We start from the raw sequence: 25535 nt of genomic DNA on the forward strand, positions 1-25535 counted from the left end.
AACCAAAGAAACCAAGGAAATAGCCATTACTTTTTCCAAAGACACTGATAGAAAAAGTTTGGACTCTGGATTAGAGCCTGGTACTGACAGTTTTTGATGATGTCTTTTTTTTTTTATCTGTCTGCTCATCTCTGGTCTGGGCCGCTCCTTATTGATGCATCTCTCTCAGGCTCGTATTAATCTTGGGGGTGACAGTCAAAATCAATACTGCCCAGTCAGAGGTTGTCAAAGTGACTCTGGTTGTTAGCAGTTTAGAAACTTCACGACTTTTAACCGGTAGAGCTTCAGTTCTGGGGCAGAATTTAAAGCCCATTGTTCTTCCAGAGTTTTTTCAGCTGTTTTATGGACTCTGCAAACATATATCCAAAGCTGCACTGGTACCATTGTAAATGCCCTGTTGTTTGTGTTGGGTGTCTGGCTGAGCAGCAAAATGTTGCAGGGCCTCATGGGCACAATGGTGAAAAGTTAAATATTGTTTACACACACACACACACACACACACACACACACACGCACGCACGCACGCACGCACACACGCACGCACGCACGCACGCACGCACGCACGCACGCACGCACGCACACACACACACACACACACACACACACACACACACACACAAAAGCAGTTATGAAAACAACGTGTGCCCAAAACTTCCTGTTAAAAGGGAGTTTTTCCTTCCCACTATGATCCCCTATCATATGATTTTTGGGGTTTTCTCAGTATCTATTATTGTAGGATCTACTGTATAATATAAAGCGCCTTGAGGCAACTGTTGTTGTGATTTGGTGCTATATAAATAAAATTGAATTGAATTAAATGTGATAAAATTTATAATTGTAATAGATTTTATTACCTCCCATAGCAAATCACTTGGTAGGTGCCGGTCATAAATGACATTTTTGACAAAAATTTACATCACATCTCTCTTTTTTTCATGCTTTCCCAGACGTCTCCAGTACATACATGCCAGCCCTCCCGATTTTTCCGGGAGAATCCCGAATTTCAGTGCTCCTCCCAAAAATCTCCCGGAGCCACCATTCTCCCGAATTTCTCCCGATTTTCCACCCGGACAACAAAATTGAAAAACCATATCGCAGAATTCATAGCGTGGCCCAGCCAGTTCCAGTTTCCAACAATGGCGGCAGCTACTTAGTTTTAATATTACTCTTTCTGGGTCGCAAAATAAACTTTTATTATATTTTCAGGCAGGGCCGTCTTTAGCCCAAAATGAATCAAAGCACCCCCAAAGATTTCTTACTTTTTTGACAACATTTGCTGTTTGTGTGACACACTACCGAAAATATAAAAAACATACAGTACTTGGTTGAGACATAATAGTTTGTATATATATATATATATGTATATATATATAAGAAATACAGCAAGCTGTCCATACCTGAGGCCTTGGAAACTGCCAAGCAAAGACTCATAGCCTTGGCCAGCCGCTTGAGGAGGTACACCAGAGAGATAGAAGGCAGGAGAATAAACCAGCTGTTCTCCACAGAACCAGCAAAGGTGTACTCTCAGTGGCAAGGGAACAATAAGAGAACAGCACCACCAAGGCTGGAGACGGAGCAATACTGGAAGAGCATATGGGAGAAGGACGCAACCCATAACGGCAATGCTCAGTGGCTAGTGGATCTGAGGGCAGACCACAGCGACCTCCCTGAACAGGGTCCAGTAACCATCACAGTGGCAGATATCCAAGAAAGGGTCTCCAGTATGAAGAGTTGGACAGCACCAGGGCCCGACATGGTTCACGCCTACTGGCTGAAGAAGCTGACTGCACTCCACGAGCGTCTGGCAGCACAAATGAACCAGCTGCTAGTTAACGAGAGACACCCGGAATGGCTAACCGAAGGTCGGACGGTCCTGATCCCCAAGGACCCCAAGAAGGGACCGGTCCCCTCCAACTACCGACCAATAACCTGCCTCAGTACTACATGGAAGCTCCTGTCAGGCATCATATCGGCTAAGATGAACAGGCACATGGGTCAATACATGAGCGGGACACAGAAAGGGATTGGCAAGAATACCAGAGGCGCAAAACACCAGCTACTGGTAGACAGAACAGTCAGCCGAGACTGCAAGACCAGACTAACCAACCTGTGCACTGCCTGGATTGATTACAAGAAGGCCTATGACTCAATGCCCCACAGCTGGATACTGGAATGCCTAGAATTGTACAAGATCAATGGGACCCTAAGAGCCTTCATCAGGAACTCAATGGGGATGTGGCGTACAACACTAGAGGCCAACTCCAAGCCCATAGCACAAGTCACCATCAAGTGCGGGATCTACCAAGGAGATGCTCTGTCCCCACTGCTGTTCTGCATAGGCCTGAACCCCCTCAGTGAGATCATTAACAAGACTGGCTACGGATACCGACTACGGAACGGAGCAGTTGTCAGCCACCTCCTGTACATGGATGACATCAAGCTGTATGCCAAGAGTGAACGAGACATCGATTCACTGATCCACACTACCAGGCTATACAGCAATGACATTGGAATGTCGTTCGGACTGGAGAAGTGTAGCCGGATGGTAACAAAGAGAGGGAAGGTAGTCAGAACTGAGGGGATTGAACTACCAGAAGGCAACATTGCAGACATAGAGGACAGTTACAAGTACCTGGGGATCCCGCAGGCGAATGGGAACCATGAAGAGGCCGCTAGAAAAGCTGCAACCACCAAGTACCTGCAGAGGGTCAGGCAAGTCCTGAGGAGTCAGCTGAATGGTAAGAACAAGATCCGGGCCATCAACACGTACGCCCTGCCCGTGATCAGGTACCCTGCTGGGATAATAGGCTGGCCAAAGGAGGAGATAGAAGCCACTGACATAAAGACAAGAAAGCTCCTTACCATGCATGGAGGGTTTCACCCCAAGTCCAGCACCCTGAGGCTGTACGCTAAGCGGAAGGAAGGGGGCCGGGGACTGGTGAGTGTCAGCACCACAGTCCAGGATGAGACAACGAACATCCAAGAATACATTGGGAAGATGGCCCCAACTGACCGAGTGCTCAGTGAATACCTCAGGCAGCAGAAACCCAAGAAAGAGGAGGGAGACGAGGAACCATCATGGAAGGACAGGCCCCTGCACGGTATGTACCACCGGCAGATAGAGGAGGTGGCTGATATCCAGAAATCCTACTGATAGGTTTGTAGCATAAACCCTATTCGCTGGAACGTTGAAGACAATATAATTACACTGCAAAGCAAGACACAAGGTTCTGGTTTACTCATGCATGAGGGAGGTGTCTGGCTGGAGCCAAGTGTCGTCCCACCACTTGACCTCCGTCAGAGACTCTCAGCCAGGCTCCCCATAGCACTCCTTTTATTGTGGTTACATGAATATGCATAGGTTCATTAACATATGACGTCTTACATAGGTATACATGTGAACAAAGAATACTGTGTGTGTGTGTGTGTGTGTGTGTGTGTGTGTGTGTGTGTGTGTGTGTGTGTGTGTGTGTGTGTGTGTGTATGTAGGTCAAGATGTGACCCTGTGAAGCCTCCCTAAAGCTAGTGCCAGGATGTCTGAGTCCATCTAACAAAAGGCTCTTATACTTAAACAGATATACATGTGCTTGCTATACCATAAATCAACAAGAAAAGATAAACTCTCCTAGGGAGTATGTGATTTATACCAAGGACACTCTAGAAGAACGGATGCACTCCCTAACACACAGAGCTGTTACTTTAGGATGAAACATCCTTTCAATCCACCAATGATTATATACACTTCTAAGCATATATGAGTAAATATTTCTAAGCATAAATGACAATCAACAATACAAATCTAACATTTCCCCCCTTTTTGACCTTTATGCTTGAAAAGTTCCCAGTTATGAATACCTCATGTCTGACAGTTTCAATGCAAACATTGTTATATTCAGCATATGTCAAATCACCCTAAATTACTGAAAAAATACACAGTTTAACAAATGTATTAGCAGTTATCTCATTCCTCATTGATCTCATCTCATGGCAAACTGCATCCTACAAGCAAACAAAGAAATTGTTAATTTAATAGTGAAAATAAGAAAGTAACATTTTCAAAAACATCTCAGCTTGGTGATGCTTCCTCCGGGTGTGCAAATCACATGTCTCTCTGCAGGGTGGTTTGAGCTCTGCAGGGCGTCATGAATGTCTCTTCCAGATGTTTCCATCATTGTCCATAGGACCAGAGTCCAAACGTATGTAGAATAAACATTCAAACATACCAGTTGGTTTTGTTGTTTGTCAACATGGGTCTCAGCTATTTCCAAAGCTGCAGACCTCTCAGCACTCTAGTTTTATGGCCTCTCATTACCCCATTCAAGCCTTCGTCCTGCGAGGGGGATATTTATGACTCCTTAATTGTCCACGCTCTGCAGAGAAACACCTCTGTGGAAAGGGTGCAGGGTTGTCTTACTGCTGTTATGATCCCAGCAGCCTTCAGAGTGTCATCGTATGCACAGTACAGTGGCACATTAGGTGATGTTCATAGTAAACTGCTGTCATCACCACCATAGTTTCTGGTTCCTGTGCTTTCACAGAATCATGATGTCATCCTCGAACTCCTGCGCTGTCGGTGGAGCTTGGCACGCTCCTCATCCCTCGAGTTTTCGTGTTCCAACGCTGCTGAAGGTTTAAGGCAGAGCACGTCGTACACCTTAGTTGTCTTCCTCAGCGTCAATATTGAATCTTTCATTTTATTTAAAATCTTGCTGTGGGAAGTCTCCTCTTGATCTCCTGGAAGCTTAGTAGCACAGCTCTCTGTGTCCTGTCTGCTGTGCTGAAGATGATCTCTGATCCTCCTGAAGTCTCTCTCCCATCTTGTGGACGATCCTCTCCTCTATTTTGCAGGCAGTTTCATGGTCCTTGCTGTGGCTCCAAGGTCTGATTTCATGATGGGCCCCAACCAGCTTGATCTTTGACCTCAACCACTGCCTGGGCTGTCCGCTATGCCTGGAATGTTTCTCCTCACTGCTGCACCACTATATTTCAAAAAAACTTCTATTTGGAGAGCATGTCAACAATCATCAAACCACATTCTTTAGTTCAGTGAACTTCACTTATAGGCCATCGAAGCCTCATCTGAACATGGATGCACCACTTGCATAGATTTAATACTTGTAAATAAACAGCTAATCACACAAATCACTGCAACAATAATAGTAAACATTGTTTAATATTAATTCTGGACCCCACCTCTTGACGCATGGACACGCTCATGCGTCAACTCACCAAACCTGGATCCCTGTCTTAAAAACTGGCTCCACCAGGAGCCTGCATACACAAGATCTGGAAATAAAATCAACCTTCACACGTATAAACAATTATATCAAAAGAGTAGTAAGCATTCAGCACGGGCAAGACAAGTGTCATGTGCATGTTTTCTCAAATCATTAAATCACTATCATTACCATAATTCGCCCCAAACATGGATCATCCCATGTGCTCAGTTAACATTAACGTAATCGGTGACTTCTCTTAAGCAAAGTCACTCCACTCACATATTATTATTATGGGCTCAAAGTGGCCAGCAAAGAGCCCATAATAAACTATTCCATAAATACCGCAATCTCTTATTTGTTTTACTCATGTCACTTGTCCGTTTCAGCTGAATCCTCCACAGCATTCTCAAAGAAACAAACATTAGCAATACACATTGACTGTGGGCAGACGGAGGTCAGACACAGGTCAACAGGTTCCAGAGGTGCCATAAAAAAAAGACCATAAAATCAACCCTAGCTGTGGAAAGAATGTCAGTCACATGTAAACCCAGAAATCCTATAGTAGAAAAACATCAACCAGTTGTCCTGGTATAAATCATGTGATCAAACCACATGAAAAACTGTAATGCTGTAGAAAAAAAAAAAATGCAATGTTAGCGCTGCGCAGATGTATACAATTTCTCACAGTTTCTTTTACCAATCAGTCAGCTTCCCTTTTTATTTCCATTCATTCATGCTTTCTTTGCTGATAGTGGAATCGATTGTCGCATTTAGTTTCCACTCTCAGCAAAATGACGTCATTTCAAAAAGAAAAAGAACTTTTGATAGGATTACATCGCTGAATCCGGTTTTGGACAGGGACTTTCATTTAATAATTGTCCCAAATGAGTGGCTTTCTCGATCGGTCGCATAGCACTTTCAATTCCCGACGTGCAGATCTGCTTTAAAGAAAAGAAATAAACAAACAAAATCAGTGCCTGTTCAAAAGATAAAAATGAAAAATAACAAATTATCAAACCAAACTTTCAGTGCACTGTAAAAGTATCAAAATAAAAAGGCCTTGTTAAGTCATGACACAAACTCCTCACCTCAGGTAAATCATACCATTAGCATGGTTCATGGCATCATACCATCATACTAATCGGCAGGCTCGACTTCACAACAGAAGAAAAATCATCAGCTAGATTCACTCCAAATCAATCATCAGCTGCACAAAACACAACATAACCCTAATGTCATATTAGCTATGAGTTTAATCACCAAGTCTGTGCTCGTCACTCATTTAGGCCACAGATCTATTCTATTCAATTTTCCTTTTTCCTTCATCATAAAACATGTAACATGTTGTCATGCACTTCACAAAAAACGTTTGTTCAGAGTTGTATATCTAGATACAGAATTCACTCGCACATCAAACAGGAAACTCAGTGTTATAGGGTCTCCACTCAACACAACAAACTCCAACACATCTCATTCACTCGTGCTAAAATTCAGTCACCTTTCATTAATCTAAGAACCGATCAACTAATTTGCATATCAGTTATTAACCCACTAAGTTGACAGGACGACAGAAATGCATGTTCAAAATATTATCACAAAAGACAATTTCCCTCATACAGTAAATTACTTGCTGCATCAATCAAGCAGGAAGCTTCTCCCAATTTACCATTTTAACACTAAATTTATTGTCTGATCGCTGGTTAGTCAAACCAGGATTGTTTTCCACAAAAGTTAAATTGTTGTCCTGCAACTTGGACAGTCAATTTTTTTTAGGATAAATTCAGTATTTGATAACAAGTGTCTGCTAAATTGACACTATTTTACACTGATGAAAGATAACAAGCTAATTTTCATTGCATGTGTGTGGAGCTGTATATCCAGCAGAGCATGCAATGTGCTATGAGTTTCACTGGTCTTTACATCACACGAGGTGACTTGGACAAGATAATAAACAGACTCACACACTTAAAATGTTGTCTAATCTTCATAAGCTATTTTGTGTTTGGAATTGTTAGTAGGGTTAATATATGTTCTGTTTTTATGTATCTTCTGAAACAGGTTACCATCGGCAACCACACTGTGTGTTGTTAACCCCTTCTACAAATACCCTCTTTTAATGTGTAACACTTTGTGTATGGTCTTGTGTTATCTCTGGTGGATATTAGCTGCATGTGTGGTGTCACCTTTCCATTTTCTAACAGCACACTTGCATACCTCAGTGCTTGTCCCCTTCCCCCTTTTGTGGTGGTCTGGACACTGTGTCAATCCTCCACTTCCAGGCAGTCGCTTGTCTCCCCGAATTCCTTAACCTAATTTGATTGGCCACACTAAAACAGCAGCCTCAGTCCTCCTCTGCTCCTCTCCTTCTCTCCCACTTTTCAGTCCAATGGCAGTCAGCTTTTTTTCCAGCTTTGTCCCGTGTCTCTCTTTGTCCCACTGTCTCTTTCATTGCCATCTCACTCCAAACATGGCAAATGTCAAACTCAGACAGTCTTCTCAAAAGTCCTTCACACACAGTGAGGTTGCAGCTGGCTGGAAACGCATCTCCATCCATCCAATCTAGATGATGGTTCTTCTCTTTCTGATGCCGTTTGCCCACAGCGCTGCTGGACCTCTCTGCTCAGATTGTCTCTTGGACTCCTGTCCACTGTTAAATGTTCATGCTCGTGCTTCTGAAACTGCACTCGGTGTCTTCAGGGAGAGATTCGTTTCCTTGGATCTTGCTTGTTCAGGATGAGGACGGGAAGCTGCAAAACAATTCAGCCAAAAATTCTGGCTGAGTGTTTCTAATTTTTCTAATGATTTCAACCTATAATTTTCTTACGACTGCTGCCCGTGTAGGATTGATCCAGGTCCGTTCCCCACCTGTAAACGACAGACTGAGAGACTTTCATTATTATCATCACTGCTTAATCATCACACATCTCTCTATCTGTGTTTGTGTGAACAATCCTTTCTTAAAAGCAGAAAATGACATTGTAGTTGTTTTTCGGCTGATCAACACAAAACCTTTTTCCTATGATTATTTTTCTTCGTCTACAATGTAATTTGTCTCTTTTTCACTCTTTTTTTTTCCCCTTCACAATAGCTTGTGATCTGCAAAATCACTGCTCTCACTCACAATCAAAGGCAATTACTTTTGCACAGTGCACAAAAACACTGTGATGTCAGACACATTCACACTCACTTTTTCATCTACATAAATAAACCATATGGCTGGAGATATGCGCCATGGTGATCCATAGGCATGATCACCAGTTTATTTAATTATTTTTAATCCAACAAAACAAATAAACAAAAACTGATGCTACACACACACGAGTCAAGGTGCAGAAAAACTGCTCATGGAAACGCTGCACACTCTCTGTTTCCCTCTCTTTGAGCAGCTCTCAGACAGCTCTTGATCTGATAATGTGTAGCTTGCTCATCAGCTCAAAAAACAAAAACAAAACTGCAACGCGACATCACACAGTAGTTGCAGCATATTAGTTGTTTTCACAGGCGTGCTGTATATCTCAACAATGGCTCATAATAAGACGACAGTCTTTCACACAGGTCAAGTGCCTCTATGCACTTCATTAGTTTAAATATTTACCTATATCACTTCACCTCACATGTCATTGTACTGAATTTAAGCAACCACAAGCTTAATGTAGATTACTTTTAACAACTATCCACCTCAATTACGTCCATGGTCTGGCACACAGGCTGTTAACATTTTGTGTCAGGAAGGGGTGGGGGGAAAGCCACCCACCAGAGCACAGCTGCTGATGTGGGCTGGCCTTTTCCACACACTCTTCAAGGCTGGTGTGTTTTCTGAAAACTTCTAACATTTGAATCTCTTCCATTTATAAGCCTGCGATTAACCGCACGGCTCAGGTCCGCGTGAAACCCGCGCGACCGCATTCGCGTGCACCCACGCAGCTGTGGAGCCTTCGCTCTCTCTCTTTTATACATAAATACTTTGTGCTGCCAGGAGCAAAGTCCAGCACAAACGTCTTTCTCCCTCTAACTCATTCTTGGTTGCTTAGAAACCATAATAACAACAACAACTGCTGACGTCACACACCACGCGTTCTGCTCCGCACACACTCACACACAACAACAACAACGAGACGACGACGAAAATGACAATAACACAAAATAGGCCTACTCCGGACTCACACCGGACCGCTCGGGACCCTGACCCAGCTGTGGGACGCTCACCCACTCGCGCGACAAAACCCAATGAAGGGACGCTCGGGACACACACCCAGGGCGATTTCAAAACCGGACACACACCGGACGCTTGGGACCCTTGGGCGATTTAACCAAAACTTCTTTTTCGGGACACTAACCCAGTTATCGCTCCACAAAGCAGCGAACTTCTCAACGCCTCACAAAATGGCAGAGACTGCACAACAACACGGTTATAGAGTCGGCCTCTTTAAACTTACTTGGCGTTGCTTAGCGTGTAATATCAGCCTGAATCCCGCCGATCGCCATTCATCGAGGAGAAGGACAGACAGCGAATCCACAGGAACTTCCTGGCTGACGTCAGTCTTTCAGCGTGCCTCTCCCCCCCCCCCCCCCGGTGAATGCGATCCCAGGGAGCCGGCATCGAAGGACCAATTAATGATAGGTTTGTAGCATAAACCCTATTCGCTGGAACGTTGAAGACAATATAATTACACTGCAAAGCAAGACACAAGGTTCTGGTTTACTCATGCATGAGGGAGGTGTCTGGCTGGAGCCAAGTGTCGTCCCACCACTTGACCTCCGTCAGAGACTCTCAGCCAGGCTCCCCATAGCACTCCTTTTATTGTGGTTACATGAATATGCATAGGTTCATTAACATATGACGTCTTACATAGGTATACATGTGAACAAAGAATACTGTGTGTGTGTGTGTGTGTGTGTGTGTGTGTGTGTGTGTGTGTGTGTGTGTGTAGGTGTGTGTGTGTGTATGTAGGTCAAGATGTGACCCTGTGAAGCCTCCCTAAAGCTAGTGCCAGGATGTCTGAGTCCATCTAACAAAAGGCTCTTATACTTAAACAGATATACATGTGCTTGCTATACCATAAATCAACAAGAAAAGATAAACTCTCCTAGGGAGTATGTGATTTATACCAAGGACACTCTAGAAGAACGGATGCACTCCCTAACACACAGAGCTGTTACTTTAGGATGAAACATCCTTTCAATCCACCAATGATTATATACACTTCTAAGCATATATGAGTAAATATTTCTAAGCATAAATGACAATCAACAATACAAATCTAACACCTACCAGTGGCTGGACAAAGCTGGACTGAAAGACAGCACAGAGGCACTAATCATGGCAGCACAAGAACAAGCTCTGAGCACAAGATCCATAGAGGCTGGGGTGTCATGGTCTACGGTGGGTGGCTGGAGTTTCCATTAGGCTCCTGAACTGACCTGGGATCCGCCCCTGGGCAGGGCCAACTCCAGCTCCTGCACACCTGGAGCCTATTGCAGGCTATCAAGCCAGAGGGATTTAAACCACACATCGATGTTCACTCACTGCCAGTTCGTCATCAACCCATGTTGGTAACAGGTCTTGTGTTTCAAGTTCTCGCTGTGATTCATCTTACTAACTAAGACTCTTTTGTGCTACAGTCGTTGTACCCACCCTGGCTCACTCCACCTCCGGACTCGGAATACCTAGTGATCATTTTGGAAATCCCTCTGTGCCTCACCTGCCTGCCCTCCTGCCATCACACTCCATCTGGGGCCCCGGATCTCAGGTCAGCCTTTCCACGCCACTCAGCCTCCCCTGGATCTTCATCATCCCCCTCTCAAACACTCCAGGTCCCTAACTGCAAAGTAAGAATTGCTGCTCTTATACTGGCCACTTCTGAGCTGCCTTCACTACCTGCCTAACTTCTATATCCTCTCCCCTCAGTGTGACTGTTCCCCACTCAGCTCCGTTCCACTTCTCAGGCCTCGTTCCCTCGCCCTAGCCACGTTCCCCTGGGCACGCCACACCAAGGCTCCACGTCTCGTCATTTTCTGTCTTTGCCACGTTTCCCTTTTTTTTTGTTCCCCTTGCACTTAACCGTAATAAACTATTAAATCATCTACCGTCTCCGCTCTGGGTTCCTGCACCTGGGTCCTATTCAGTACCGGCCATCCGTCGCCGTGACATGGGGTCTATCACACCAGGCAAGACCCCAGGTGCAAGCTGTGTAAAGATGCCCCAGAGACAATCCAGCACATAACAGCAGGGTGCAAGATGCTAGCAGGCAAGGCATACATGGAACGCCATAACCAAGTGGCCGGCATAGTGTACAGGAACATCTGTGCCGAGTATAACCTGGAAGTCCCGAGGTCAAAATGGGAGATGCCCCCAAGGGTGGTGGAGAATGACCGAGCTAAGATCCTGTGGGACTTCCAGATACAGACGGACAAAATGGTGGTGGCTAACCAACCGGACATAGTGGTGGTAGACAAACAGAAGAAGACGGCCGTAGTGATCGATGTAGCGGTTCCGAATGACAGCAATATCAGGAAGAAGGAACACGAGAAGCTGGAGAAATACCAAGGGCTCAGAGAAGAGCTCGAGAGGATGTGGAGGGTGAAGGTAACGGTGGTCCCCGTGGTAATCGGAGCACTAGGTGCGGTGACTCCCAAGCTAGGCGAGTGGCTCCAGCAGATCCCGGGAATAACATCGGAGATCTCTGTCCAGAAGAGCGCAGTCCTGGGAACAGCTAAGATACTGCGCAGGACCCTCAAGCTCCCAGGCCTCTGGTAGAGGACCCGAGCTTGAAGGATAAAACCGCCCGCAGGGGCGTGCTGGGTGTATATATATATATATATATATATACCCCCCCAAAAGAAAAAAAAAATCTGCTCGGTTCATCAAGACATCACATATTTTAAAAAAGCTAGGCTCATTACAACCAGGGGGAACACCGCACTCCCGGCACATTGTGCCTCGACCTCCTGGTCGACGAGCCGGTGGCCTCTGAAGGATGCGCCCAAAACATTTGCGAGATCTTGCAGAAGTTTTGTGAGCACTCGCAAAAGTTCATCTTAATTTTTTTTTCTGTCCCTTGTGTGGCTCCGTACTCCAGTCCTTGTCACATTCATACTGTTTTAAAAAAACTGTTCATACTTGCAAATAAACTTTTTTTGTTCTGAGACAATAATATTACTCAAATTCACCAATAGTGAAAAGCTAGATTGTTACTATATATCTTTCACTTTGATTTGTCAGAGTGCTATTGCTTATCACAAATGAAAAAGACAGCTGTGGGATCAAAGTTTGGCCTCGTTTGGCTCAAGTGCACAGGTTTGACCCTCAATGTAAACATTAAAGGTCTAATAAAGTGCTGGGTAAGCAGTAAATTACTGTTTACGGGGAATGTTTGTGTGAGGGGATGTTTGTGTAAGCGAGTGAGTTTGCCCTTTAAAAAAACTTTGTGCATAATAACAGTGTCCTTGTTTAAGGTTAAAAGAGCGTATCAGCTGCTTTGCTGGTATTTTGGTTAGAGGCATCATGGGGAGAACTGTGGTGAAAATCACACTCATAGGACTCCTTTTTGCTTTGGCTTCCACGCTGCCAAACAAGGTAAGTTCAGTAGACCCAAAGGACCAAAAGAGCACTTCAAGGGAACAGAATAGAAGATAATGTAATATCCTTTGAAGTGAAGAAATACTGACTGTGTGCACATGTTTACTTTATCCTTTGTCTGAGATCAGGGTAAAAAGTGGTCTATTAATTTATTTTAATGTTTAGAGCTTGGCATTTAATAAAGGTGTTGGTCAGTGCTAGGTTAAGGATAAATTGGCCTTTCTGATTATTTGATTAAGTGATTTATTCATATATATGTGGGGTTTTTTTATAACTTGTAATACTGTCATGTTATTTGGACATTGGAAAGACCTGGAGAGAGTTAGGTTTTCTGTGAAATGTGCCCCCTGTGTTTGCTCAGGATGACTGGGACATCTACAGCTTTCACTTCAACTCCACAGTGACCAGTCGTTATGCCACCACTGTCATCACAAGCCGTGTGGCCAATCGTATGAACGAGTCAAAGGAAATTGAATTCCATGTTCGGATTCCCAAGAATGCCTTCATCAGTAAATTTCGAATGTGTGTGAAGTTAAAAGGATCTGTAACCATCCAGAGACATTTGCAAATAAAGAATTCTACACTAAAGAACAAAGTACAGGATACTCAGTAGTGTGTATTCACACAAGATCTTTTCTTGGTCCTCTTCAGGTTTATTGATGGCCAGGTTTATGATGGTGTTGTGAAAGCTAAGGAGCAAGCTCAGCAGCAGTACACTGAAGCTGTGTCCCGTGGTGAAAGTGCTGGACTTGTCAGGTATTAACTAAATGATTAACTTATACATATTGTACAAATACACTGAGTGCTCTTTTGGATAAAAAAGAAGCAAAATTGTCACGGCCGAGGCCGCCTCAAAAGTGAAAGGACTCAAATGCTGGACGCCGAACAGCACGTAAGTAGTTTTAGAGACGACGTTTATTTACTCAGTAAGTGTTCATAAACTGGAAAGTGAGGTTAACAAGTGCGAAGTGCCACAACTGAATCAAAGGGGTCAATCTGGTCTTGGTCAGTGGAAACAGCCGTTCCAGGGATTGGGCTGGAGGGAGAGTCACACACTGGGTCCAGGGAAAGGGTCAGAGTCACTGTAAATAGAGTACAGACGTTCAGGTATGGTTCAGGAGAAATATGGATAAGCTGTTTGTTCTGAATCTTCCTTCGTACTGCGTACTTGCCGCGGGTGGTCGGTGGTGACGTGCAGGGGTGAGTGGTCCGGGTGTGTGGTCCGAAATTCCTGGCGTAGAGGCAGGGAGGCAGGCAGGTGGTTCGGGTGAACAGCCCATGGGACTGTCAGGTGGTCCAGCGTCTGGGTTGGAGCTCTTCGGCAGAGATTAGTGTTTGGCAGCTTGGTGTGGTAGGGTTAGCTGAGAAGTCCCCGGCTAAATTACCCACAGGTGTGAGCAATCAGCAGAACACTGAGGCCCCTCCCAGGGGTGGAGATGCCGGCTCGGAGGGAGACACAGTGGCACACACCCGGACCATGACACAAAATACCCCCAAAAGGTTGATTCTGTTCATTTGGACGTAGCATTTTCAGTGGGAGAAATATTTCGTCACTTATCCGCAATCTTATAAACAGTACATTTGCACAATAAAACTAGCCCACTGAATGAACAATGGGCTGTGAGGTCAGTTCCTTGATCATTAATATGCAAATTGTCATGACCATTGATCCACAACCACTGATCAAGGCCCATGAGTACCATTCACAGAGAGTTGGGAAATGGCTGCAATCACAGCATTGTAAGATGGCGAAAGATGTACCCTTAGGCCCTCGCCTCAATTCAGAGATGGTCTTTCCCTTTTCACGTGAATGGCCTCCTTGACTCCTCGCTCAAACCAGCTTTTCTCCTTGTCCAGAATTTTTACATCCTCACCTTCTGCTTTGTGCCATTCGCTTCGCCAGAAGTTGTTTAGTTTCCCCGATGTATAAATCATGGCAATCCTCATGGCACTTAGCAGTGTACACTATAATCACTAGGTTTGACTCTCATCATCCACTGGAGCACAAACTGGGTGTTATCGGGATGCTACAACACAGAGCAAACACTATCCCCACAGATACAGCAGCCAGGGAAGCAGAAGAGCATCACATCAAGAAGGCCCTGAGTAAATGTGGCTATCCCAGCTGGACATTTGCTAAAGCTGGGAAGGCGCCTAAAGAAAGCTCCAGCTGATCCAGGAGAGAAGGACAACTGCTGCCTAAGTGAAAACCGTTGGTGATCCCGTGTGTGTCAGGAGTATCAGAATAGTTAAAACACATTTTTTCTAAACATCCCATCTTTGTGGCTTTTAAACCCCAAAGCACGCTGCACCAAAAATTGGTCCACCCCAAGGATCAAGTTCCCTGGGGGGCTAAGGTTACATCTTTTGCCATCTTACAATGGTGTAATTGCAGCCATTCCCCAACTCTCTGTGAATGGTACTCATGGCCATTGATCAGTGGTCTTTGATCCATGGACTTTGATCAGTGGTTGTTAATCAATGGTCATGACAATTTAATATTAATGATCAAGGAACTGTCATTCAAAATTAGCTTGTTCTGTTCTGGTTTCTCTTCTTTCTTTTTTTTCTAAAATAATGTTAATTGTGAATAGGAAAACATAATTTGAGTTAATCTTATTCCCTTTTCAAGTTCAAACTACAGCCATAATTACAATTTAGTAAAATGATTATTGTTTCTGCTTTAGTTCTGTAGGGAGGACACTGGAGGAATTTAAGACCTCTGTAACTGTGGCTGCTCACAAAAAGGTCACTTTTGAACTCACATATGAGGAACTGATGAAACGCACACATGGCAAATACGAGCTGCAAATTCATGCTCGACCCATGCAGCCTGTCAGAGACTTCAAGGTGACTGTCTTTTTGGTATCTATTAGTGGAAAATGCTGAGATAACAGCACACATGATGAGATCTTTTATTTTACTTTATTGTATTTATTACCAGGTGGATGTGTACATTCACGAAGAAGCCGGCATCAGTTTCATCGATGTGAAAGGAGGCCTGAGCACCAACGCCCTCGCTAATGCCATCACCAAAACACATGCAGATAAACAGGTACTGAAATCTTTTTGTTGTAGAACAGTAAAACAATTATCAGCTTTCTAATAGACAGTGTGAGGTACTAACAGATCATTATTAATTTGCAGTAAGACGCAGCTTAATCTCAGAGTGTAAAATGTATGATTATAAAATGATCAAAATGCACAAATAACCATTACGGTAATGATGATATTTCTTCCAAAATTATAGCTCATTTCTCATCATTGTACAGAAGAATTGGGTTGAAAGCAGGGGTATTCAGCTAACATTTCTTTAAGCAAAGATCCGGATTATCATAATGTGAAATTATTTCGTTTGCGATTTAAGACTGTCAAATCAAATGAAATCAGTACAATTGCAAAACCTTTTGACAAATAATTTGAAAAATAATTCCAAAATGATTATTGGTCACACAGCATAGAACTGAACATTGCTTAAAATTCTCATACACCTGTGGAGGTGCACACTGATGATTAGTTTGATTATGTTCACTTTGGACAAAACTGCCTTGCTTTTGTGTGTGGAGCCAAACATTGTCAGGATACATAAGGCTACTTTCCTTAAACCTGAAAAAGTTGTCCCAGGAACCATTTGAATCCAGAGAGTGGAAAGATCAGTTCTTACAAACTGCTCTTTCAGGCAGTTTATAATTGCCTAAAGCGCAGGTAAAACTGCATGTGTTGTATCTTTTCTTCTTATACTATCCTTTCAACTTACTACATCTCAACTATTGGCACTGTAGAGACCAGTGTTTATCACCTGGAATCCACAGAGTTGATTGGCTGAGTAGTAATGGGATGGCTAAACTCACATCCAATGCTTTTTCAAAACCTGGACCGTGGTCCACCTGTTAATGACATCTGGTTTAATGTTTTAATCCTTGAATACATTCTCATTCCATTTTCTTCTAAAGGTTGGGCTTCTCCAACACTCTTTGTATGTAAAGTCATGTTGCGTTAATTTGAGACAAATTAGTAATTCTGACAATGTTTCATTTAGGATTTTTAACAATACAAATATCAGCCCAAAAAGGAAAACAGAAAATAAAATCACTGACATCTCTCTCTACCAAGTTCCTAAACTCTGATTCACTCTGTTTCCAGGCGTGGGTGTATTTCTATCCAACAGTCGACCAACAGAAAATGTGTGACAGCTGTGGAGATCAGGGTATGAATGGAGATTTGGTTATTGTTTATGACGTTAACAGGGATAATGGACTGGGACACATCAAGGTAAACCCTGGTCTTTTAGCAACACAAACCGTATGACTTGGGCTAAAAAGCTTCTTGAATAATCCTATAACCAATCAAGTTTTGTTTTTTGTTTTTTTTTCATAACGCCGCCTTAGAAATCTGACGGGTACTTTGTTCATCATTTTGCACCATCTGATCTTCCACGGATACCAAAAAATGTCGTCTTTGTTATTGATCAAAGTGGCTCAATGGAGGGGAGAAAAATTGAGCAGGTAAAGTATTTGAAGGGTCAGTTTCTGATATGATTTTACATTTTTAATGAAAAGAAAAACAATATGTAGCCATGAATTATGTTTTCTTAACCAGACTAGGACCGCATTAATCCACATTCTGAATGATCTGGCAGAAGATGATCACTTTGGTCTGATCACTTTTGATGACAGAATTTCTTACTGGAAGCGAGAACTCGTTCAGGCCAACAGCAAAAACCTGGAAAGTGCCAAAAACTTTGCACGCAATATTCAAGACAGAGGATGTGAGAAGTTGCAGTAAATACACATTTTGGAATATCAACAGTTGGGAGGAGAATAGCAGTACTGAAAATGCATTTGTTGTTGTTGCATTTCAGCCACAGACATAAATAAAGCAGTGGTGCAAGGAGCACGTATGCTGAATGCACATAACAGAGAAGGTTCAGCATCTATCCTTATACTTCTCACAGATGGAGACCCAACCTCAGGTTGTAATAAAACACATCTGTAAACAAATGTACACAAATATTTCATGAAACCGAGATCTTTATGAGCTTATTGTGGTTAAAAGTCCTGATTTATTATGAATTATGAGACTACATTGTTTCTGAGCTGAACTGGGTATGTCTGGTCTCTTTTCAGGGGTGACAAATCTGGAGAAAATCCAGTCAAATGTAAGACAGGCTATTGCAGGCAAATTCCCACTGTACTGTCTCGGTTTCGGTTTTGATGTTAATTTCAATTTCCTTGAGAAAATGTCGCTGCAAAATAACGGTGTGGCACGACGGATTTATGAAGACTCTGATGCTGATTTACAGCTGAAGGTATTTAAATTATGCATGCTCTTCTTTTATGTGATTTGAAACCCCTGAGAATTGAAAGAAGAAAAAAGCATGATTTGTATCACTTCCACACTGTATGTCAACAGGGTTTCTATGAAGAGGTGGCCACACCTCTACTGACAGATGTGACAATGATCTATGTTGGTGGGACCAATCTAACCCAGACTAACTTCAGTCAGTATTATAATGGTTCTGAGATTGTGGTGACCGGACAGATCACAGATAATAATATTGAAACCTTCACCCCTCAAGTTGTGGCCATTTCGGTAAGAATCAATCCACAGGACTCATCAGGAGTACTCTTCTTAAACCGTTTTCCCTGTTGACTGACATTACATTGCATTTAAATTATTACAGAGTAATAGAAGAATAATATTCTCTAATCCAAATGAAACCGTGGAATCCACTCAAACAGTGTCTGATGACCGTATCCAGAGGGTTTGGGCGTACCTCACAGTTAAACAGCTTCTGGACAAAGAGTGAGTTTGACTTACAGCATCTTTCCTTGTATGACTCTGAAATGTGTTATCAGCTGTTATGTCTTTAAAATTTCTACCTCTACATCAGTGTCTTCAAAACACTATAAAATAAAAAAAATATATAAAACTGTATTTATTTTATACTTTTCTTTGTTTATTTTTCTGATATTTTAAGCATATATAATCATTGAATGCTGTTTAGGATCACATTATATATACATTATAAGAAAAGTCTGGATATATTGAATGGATGTCTGAATATATAGAATTAAATGTAAACATACAGACTGAAACTTGAATGTATAGAATGAAATTTGAATATACAAGGTGTCAGAAAGACAGGTGAACTGCAGTAAGACAATATGTTTTAAGTTTGTTAGATCAGGGCAGCAGGTTGAAATTAAGTCCCAAAATTCCAAGTAGAAGTCTGTTAAAGGGACATCAGATAATATGCCTGCAGTAATAAACTGTGTTCTCTTCAGTGTTGAATAGTTTGACATCAACATCTCCATTTCTTACCTTTCTATTAAATAGTCATGTACATCTCCCACATAAAATTATATTAGTACAATTATGTTTGTTCATCATCACTCATCTCCTTAAATTTCAAAAACAATGTTTTTCACATCTTTTTAAAGGCAGAGTTTTTACACTTAATCATATAAGTATGTTTCTCAGAAGCTAAGGATTTGGACAATATAGACAGCAAAGCTGTCTATGGTCTGGTAATGGATCTCTATGATTTGGCAAGACTGTATTTTGCCTGTAACAAACAATAGATTGTGTGTTTTTTTATGAACTTTGCTGAATTGACTTTCAGTGAAGAAAATCTCTTAGATACATATTTTAGGACATGGATTCAGCTTAAAACCTGTAATGTGTGAAGTTACATACAAAACCATTTTACACTTTGTCACACAGGCTTCAATTATCTGGACCTGAGAAAGAGAAAGTGAAGAAGGAAGCTATGGAGCTGTCACTGAAGTACAGTTTTGTGACCCCTCTCACATCTATGGTGGTCACAAAGCCTCCAGGAGAAAACACAGATGTGCTTCATAAACCAAAGGAAGGTGAAACATCACGGAGATGGCAGTCGCCAGGAGGTCAACCCAATTTAGCACACCTTACTCCTGCTAGTGGGGGTTCTAGTTGGCGGGTTCATTCTGGTGAGCAAATCAAACCAATACAACAACATTCATCAGTTCAGCTGAGGAGACGATTGCTTACAGTACAGAGATGTTCTGTGAATGAAAGAAAGGGAGTATGAAATAGACTGAGTCAAATAGATGTGAGTCAGACAGAAGCAGGATGTAAGATGCAAGCTGAGGCAGCTTAAATTGGGTGGTACAAGTGGCTAGGTTAGTGTACAGGAACACCTGCCGCATAGGATTAGAAATCCCCATGGGAGACACCACTAAAGGTGTGTGTGTGTGTGTGTGTGTGTGTGTGTGTGTGTGAGTGAGCTATTTAAAGATTTAGTTAAGAACTTTAGTGTCAGGGCATGGATGTTAGTAAAAGCATTAATTAAACTCAATTATAAATGAATTAGTTATCCTTATTTATTATTATGTCCCCTGCATTGCCTCTAGCAATATTAACTTTATGTAATGTGTGTAAATGTTTTTTACAGCTGCTGATTTACATTATGGGTTTAGCTCCTACGATGACGTGCTCTATGAAGATGCAGGTACTGTATTGCATACATGGAATACTTTTTTTGTTCTAAGACAGTCAAAGATTTTTTATTGTCATGCAATGTCAACCAGAGATCTGAAATTTTCTGCTATGTAACTAGTGCTGTTTAAATTATTTGCAGGTTATTTAAAGGCTACCCATGTCCCAATTGAAGTAACTGACGGTACTGTATTGCATAGATGGAATACTTTTTTTTTCTAAGAAAATCAAAGACTTTAAAGAGGGGACTTTGGAAAAAAAAATCCTCAAAAAAAAAAAAGAAAAGGGGAAAAACAATTTTTGGATAAAATGGTCTTTAGTGCTATGCATGATAAAGTCTCTTACACTTTTATTGGAAAACTTGTATTTATAGGTGAAAATTTAAAAAAATCTATATCACCATGACACTTTCTTAACTTAAGGCAAGTTTTCTAACATTCTATGACTGCATGGGAAACTTTTTTTTTTTTTATATAAAAATTGATTCATTTTCAGAATTGTGAAATAGACAAAGTATGTAAAATTAAAGAAGTGTTTTATGTTTACTTTTCCAAAACTCTGAAAAAAAAATTCAAAAATGCCCAATGCATTAAAAGAGTTGAGTAGGTGTTGATTGCACAGGTCTTTATTTTCAGATTCCAGTCTAACTTTTTGTCTCTATACCTCCAGCTCCTCTTCTCCACAGGTTTTTGCTCAACTCAACTGGGAATCAGACTGTTCCACTTTGCTTTGACTTCAGTGGAGCTATAATCCTTAAACTATTTCACCACCCCAGCAGAGGTCAGTAGTAGTCTTTCTCGTGAGTATTTTCATATTTCTCCCCTAGTGGTTAAACAGCAGCATTTCTCTTTTGTTCTAGACCTGTCTGTTAATGGTGAGCTAGATTCAATTGCAACCGGAGGTTTCAGCAAAATTTTTATACACCTCAAAACTCATCAGCATGTTGAGGTTGATGCTGAATCACAGAGAGTCACTGTACGAGATGGACAGACGGTGACATATCAAGCTGCTGGACAGGATCCCTCAACAGTTGGCAGGTGATTTTGCAATATACAGTGGGGCAAAAAAGTATTTAGTCAGCCACCGATTGTGCAAGTTCCCCCACTTAAAATGATGACAGAGGTCAGTAATTTGCACCAGAGGTACACTTCAACTGTGAGAGACAGAATGTGAAAAAAAAATCCATGAATTCACATGGTAGGATTTGTAAAGAATTTATCCGTAAATCAGGGTGGAAAATAAGTATTTGGTCACCTCAAACAAGGAAAATCTCTGGCTCTCACAGACCTGTAACGTCTTCTGTAAGAAGCTTTTCTGTCCCCCACTCGTTACCTGTATGAATGGCACCTGTTTGGACTCATCATCTGTATAAAAGACACCTGTCCACAGCCTCAAACAGTCAGACTCCAAACTCCGCCATGGCCAAGACCAAAGAGCTCTCGAAGGACACCAGGAAAAGTATTGTAGACCCGCACCAGACTGAGAAGAGTGAATCTACAATAGGCAAGCAGCTTGGTGTGAAAAAATCAACTGTGGGAGCAATCATCAGAAAATGGAAGACATACAAGACCACTGATAATCTCCCTCGATCTGGGGCTCCACGCAAGATCTCATCCCGTGGGGTCAAAATGATCATGAGAACGGTGAGCAAAGATCCCAGAACCACACGGGGGGACCTGGTGAATGACCTGCAGAGAGCTGGGACCAAAGTAACAAAGGTCACCATCAGTAACACACTACAACGGCAGGGAATCAAATCCCGCAGTGCCAGACGTGTTCCGCTGCTGAAGCCAGTGCATGTCCAGGCCCGTCTGAAGTTTGCCAGAGAGCACATGGATGATACAGCAGAGGATTGGGAGAATGTCATGTGGTCAGATGAAACCAAAGTAGAACTTTTTGGTATAAACTCAACTCGTCGTGTTTGGAGGACGAAGAATACTGAGTTGCATCCCAAGAACACCATACCTACTGTGAAGCATGGGGGTGGAAACATCATGCTATGGGGCTGTTTTTCTGCCAAGGGGACAGGACGACTGATCCGTGTTAAGGACAGAATGAATGGGGCCATGTATCGTGAGATTTTGAGCCAAAACCTCCTTCCATCAGTGAGAACTTTGAAGATGAAACGAGGCTGGGTCTTCCAACATGACAATGATCCAAAACACACCGCCCGGGCAACAAAGGAGTGGCTCCATAAGAAGCATTTGAAAGTCCTGGAGTGGCCTAGCCAGTCTCCAGACCTCAACCCCATAGAAAATCTGTGGCGGGAGTTGAAAGTCCGTGTTGCTCGGCGACAGCCCCAAAACATCACTGCTCTCGAGAAGATCTGCATGGAGGAATGTTGCTGGGAGTTGGAACCCTATTAGTTAGGTTGCTTAATATTTACGCTAAGTACTCTTTAAAATGCCAGAATAGGGAGGATGGTGTAGGTTTAAGTTTATTAGATTGATCAGTATTGCTGAACTATGAAAAAAAATTTTTTGCATACAGGTATAACAGAATAGCTTTAGTGTAGTTGTTGTTTTAAACTTGAGTATGAACTTATACAAAATGCAGCAAGATATTTTAAAAAACAGTTTTGTTGATTAAAAAACACTATATCGGATTCATATTGGTATCGGCAGATATCCAAATTTATGATATCGGTATCGGACATAAAAAAGTGGTATCGTGCCATCTCTAATTAAAACATTTGCATCGCCACATAAATAAGTGATATAAAATTCAATACTTAATTTTAAATATGTACTCTTCGGCTGCCCCCCTTCAGCCGTTGGCCATTTTTTTCAAAAAAAACAAACAAAAACTATCCACCGCTGTGCTATGAATCCTGGGATATGCTGGGCCTGACCACTTGACCCATCCTTCAAATCGGGGGAATAGGAGGAAACATTTGTGGGCCGCATTTGGAGCAGCCCTCGAATTGGGACAGCCTTCGTCACCTGGCTGGGACATAATCGGCCTTCAAATGCGGCCTCCGAAGGATGCAGCCCCTGTATTGGGACACAGCTACTGATTGCTTGTAATACCAGTCTGACACATAGAAGATACAACTTGACACACCACCAGGTATCGAGATGCCTGGCAGCTGCACTAGAGCACATGCACATCCAGATTTCCCAGAGGCTTGGAGGACAGGCCTGTAGGACAATCATCAAAACACTGTCAGGGATGCATGCATGTATGCAGATCTATACAGAAACACCCAAGTGAAGATACATAAGTGACGATTATCAATCTTCGATCGAGTAGCAGGAAATCCAAAGGTGTGTGCTGATATTTTGGGATTGTAATATTTATAAAGTTTTCATTAATTTCATGAATTTTTTTTTTTACAACCAATGCTTGAATCAAAGGCCCTGCACACTCATGGTGAACCACAAAAAGTGACTTGACTTATTTTCAATGACACTAGCTTTTGTCAAGCTTAGAAAAGTTTCTATTACCGTATCATTGCCTTGTTGTACCTTCCAGGTAGAAGCAAGTTTGTTGGATTACATGGAGTTGTGACATTGTGAAATGTCTATTACAGCCCTCAGTCGGACAGTAGTCAGCCAAGACTAGTGAAATGATCTGTGAAGGTTTTTAAAATCTTCAAAGAGCTTTAAAATATTCATATAAAGTCCATATTTTTCCAGTGTGACAGTGATTGTGCGCGACACTGAAATTCACATTGCATCTGATGACATTCTCCTGGTCATCTCACAACATGAGAAAAATGGCCAAAGACTCCTTTGGCCTGTTTTAAGACAGCAACCCTCAACCAACGACATCGAAGGACTTTTAGGTGAGTGAAACGACATGCATGCACATACTTTGTTCATTGCTTAAGAAATAAATGAATTTGTCAGTGTCATGTTAAGAATATTAACAAAGTTTGCACTGAGCATAAGTGGTTTCTGTAAAAGTACCTTGTTGCTGTGTCTGTTTTAGTATCTGGTTTTCAGTGTCAGTTCTTGTTTCATTGTTTTACTCCCTTTTTCCAGCTGTAAAGCCAGCAGTGTATGAGGTGGTGCAGCAAGTTCCTGTCACAAAACTAAAGATTAAAAACCAAGAGATAGATGTTACAAGGTAAATTTTTTGTAATGTTTACAGTTTATTCATTCAAAACATAAAACTGTTTAAGATTCCACCAAGACATGAGCTTGTTTTGCTTTTGTAGTGACAACGCTACTGACTACAGCGTCGACCCTCCTGTCACAAAGAACTGCTGGCTTATGTCTGCTGATTCTGCCCTGCAGAGGCCACTGGCAGGTTTTTTCGTGGCACAACTTTAAGTGTGAACTATGCTGAATTACTAGAAAATATTTGGTTTAAAAGTAGAGAAAACATTTTCTTACTGTGGAAAATGTCCTTCCACCTGTTCAAATGAACAAATAAAGTATCCCAGATTGCAAAATGGCTCATGTCTACATAATTTTATTAAAGAAAGAAAGAAAATAAAGAAATATGGATTTGGAGATTGTGGTGCCAAAATAATACATCTAACCATGTGAATTCTAATGAAACGATTACACAGAAAAAATCCACTGTGTTACTTCAGTGAAGTTTCTAATCTGACCCAAATCTAATAAATGACAATAGATAGAGTAAGAGGTTAGAGATTAAGAGATTACTATTAAGAGATTAATAGGCATTTATTCTACACTTTGTTGTTAAACAGAAAGTTAAAACTAATTAGATTATTTTAGTTAAATGAAATATGCTTTGCTGGGTGATTTGTCTGAAAGAGAGTTATACTGTAGAAAAGGGTTGTGCAAACTCAGGGGCTACACTGTGCTGGAAAGTATGACAATGTGGTCGGGTTCGCCATTCATTGTTTACAAAGGAATTTCAGTGTTAATACTTACATTTACTTTTAGTGGTAACAGTGTGGTTGATCAACCTTTTTTGCCAGTGCATCAAAGTCTGGTGTTAGTTTTGTTGTGGCAATTCTCAGAACAGATTGGAGGTGTTCATCACTCAAATGGGACCTGTGGGGTTCTTTTGTTGGTGTTCATCACACTAAAAGACTGTTCACAAACACACACACGTAGCGCCAAAAACATCAGCATCCTCCGTGCCAGCTTCTGGATTTTTGTAGATTTTGTTGGTCTTAATAAAGTATAAAACTCATCCAGTTTAAGAAAGTTGAACTTCTCCTAAGGCAATGTCACATTGGAGATCAATCAGTTCCAATTGCAACTCTGCCTAATGCATCACCTGGTGGAATGTCAGTCAAATGAATGTAGTCATAATTATTATATTATTTGATTTGG

General features: G+C 42.0%; 2 protein-coding genes and 1 long non-coding RNA gene across 4 annotated transcripts; 2 read left to right on the forward strand and 1 right to left on the reverse strand.

Moving 5' to 3' along the window:
• Positions 1–3228: 3228 nt before the first annotated feature.
• On the reverse strand, positions 3229–9773 carry LOC143418628 (uncharacterized). Its single transcript, XR_013098648.1, has 2 exons — positions 9656–9773; positions 3229–4979 (listed from the first exon to the last, which is right to left on the reverse strand). It is a non-coding gene; the product is annotated as an uncharacterized LOC143418628 (long non-coding RNA).
• Positions 9774–10603: 830 nt separating this feature from the next.
• LOC143418629 (uncharacterized) lies at positions 10604–12302 on the forward strand. 2 transcript variants are annotated; one of them, XM_076884041.1, is made up of 2 exons: positions 10604–11048; positions 11128–12302. In XM_076884041.1, exon 2 carries the CDS (start codon positions 11458–11460, stop codon positions 11974–11976), a length of 519 nt encoding a protein of 172 aa, XP_076740156.1. In that variant the 5' UTR covers positions 10604–11048; positions 11128–11457; the 3' UTR covers positions 11977–12302. The 2 variants fall into 2 exon arrangements, with proteins under 2 accessions (XP_076740156.1, XP_076740157.1); XM_076884042.1 differs by having other exon boundaries at positions 10604–11033.
• Positions 12303–12582: 280 nt separating this feature from the next.
• On the forward strand, positions 12583–24679 carry LOC101464680 (inter-alpha-trypsin inhibitor heavy chain H3). Its single transcript, XM_004548485.5, has 20 exons — positions 12583–12795; positions 13160–13320; positions 13450–13554; positions 15486–15648; positions 15743–15853; positions 16942–17070; positions 17187–17303; positions 17398–17566; positions 17660–17770; positions 17925–18106; positions 18211–18390; positions 18482–18603; positions 19525–19769; positions 20234–20290; positions 20420–20461; positions 20947–21057; positions 21137–21314; positions 23916–24064; positions 24264–24348; positions 24440–24679. The coding sequence occupies exons 1-20, from the start codon at positions 12724–12726 to the stop codon at positions 24552–24554; spliced, it is 2604 nt and encodes an 867-aa protein (XP_004548542.3). The 5' UTR covers positions 12583–12723; the 3' UTR covers positions 24555–24679.
• The last annotated feature ends 856 nt before the right edge of the window (positions 24680–25535 follow it).

This window comes from Maylandia zebra, linkage group LG5 (genome assembly GCF_041146795.1).
Source record: "Maylandia zebra isolate NMK-2024a linkage group LG5, Mzebra_GT3a, whole genome shotgun sequence".
Taxonomy (NCBI): Eukaryota; Metazoa; Chordata; class Actinopteri; order Cichliformes; family Cichlidae; genus Maylandia; species Maylandia zebra.

What these genes read in the sequence shown, in the direction of transcription:
- LOC143418629 (XM_076884041.1), top strand. Translation starts at nt 11,458, where the DNA reads ATGCTAGCAGGCAAGGCATACATGGAACGCCATAACCAAGTGGCCGGC.
- LOC101464680 (XM_004548485.5), top strand. Translation starts at nt 12,724, where the DNA reads ATGGGGAGAACTGTGGTGAAAATCACACTCATAGGACTCCTTTTTGCT. An exon ending in GAAAGTGCTGGACTTGTCAG is followed by an intron (nt 13,555 to 15,485) that starts GTATTAACTAAA and finishes TTTCTGCTTTAG; the next exon opens with TTCTGTAGGGAGGACACTGG. An exon ending in ATGCTGATTTACAGCTGAAG is followed by an intron (nt 18,107 to 18,210) that starts GTATTTAAATTA and finishes GTATGTCAACAG; the next exon opens with GGTTTCTATGAAGAGGTGGC.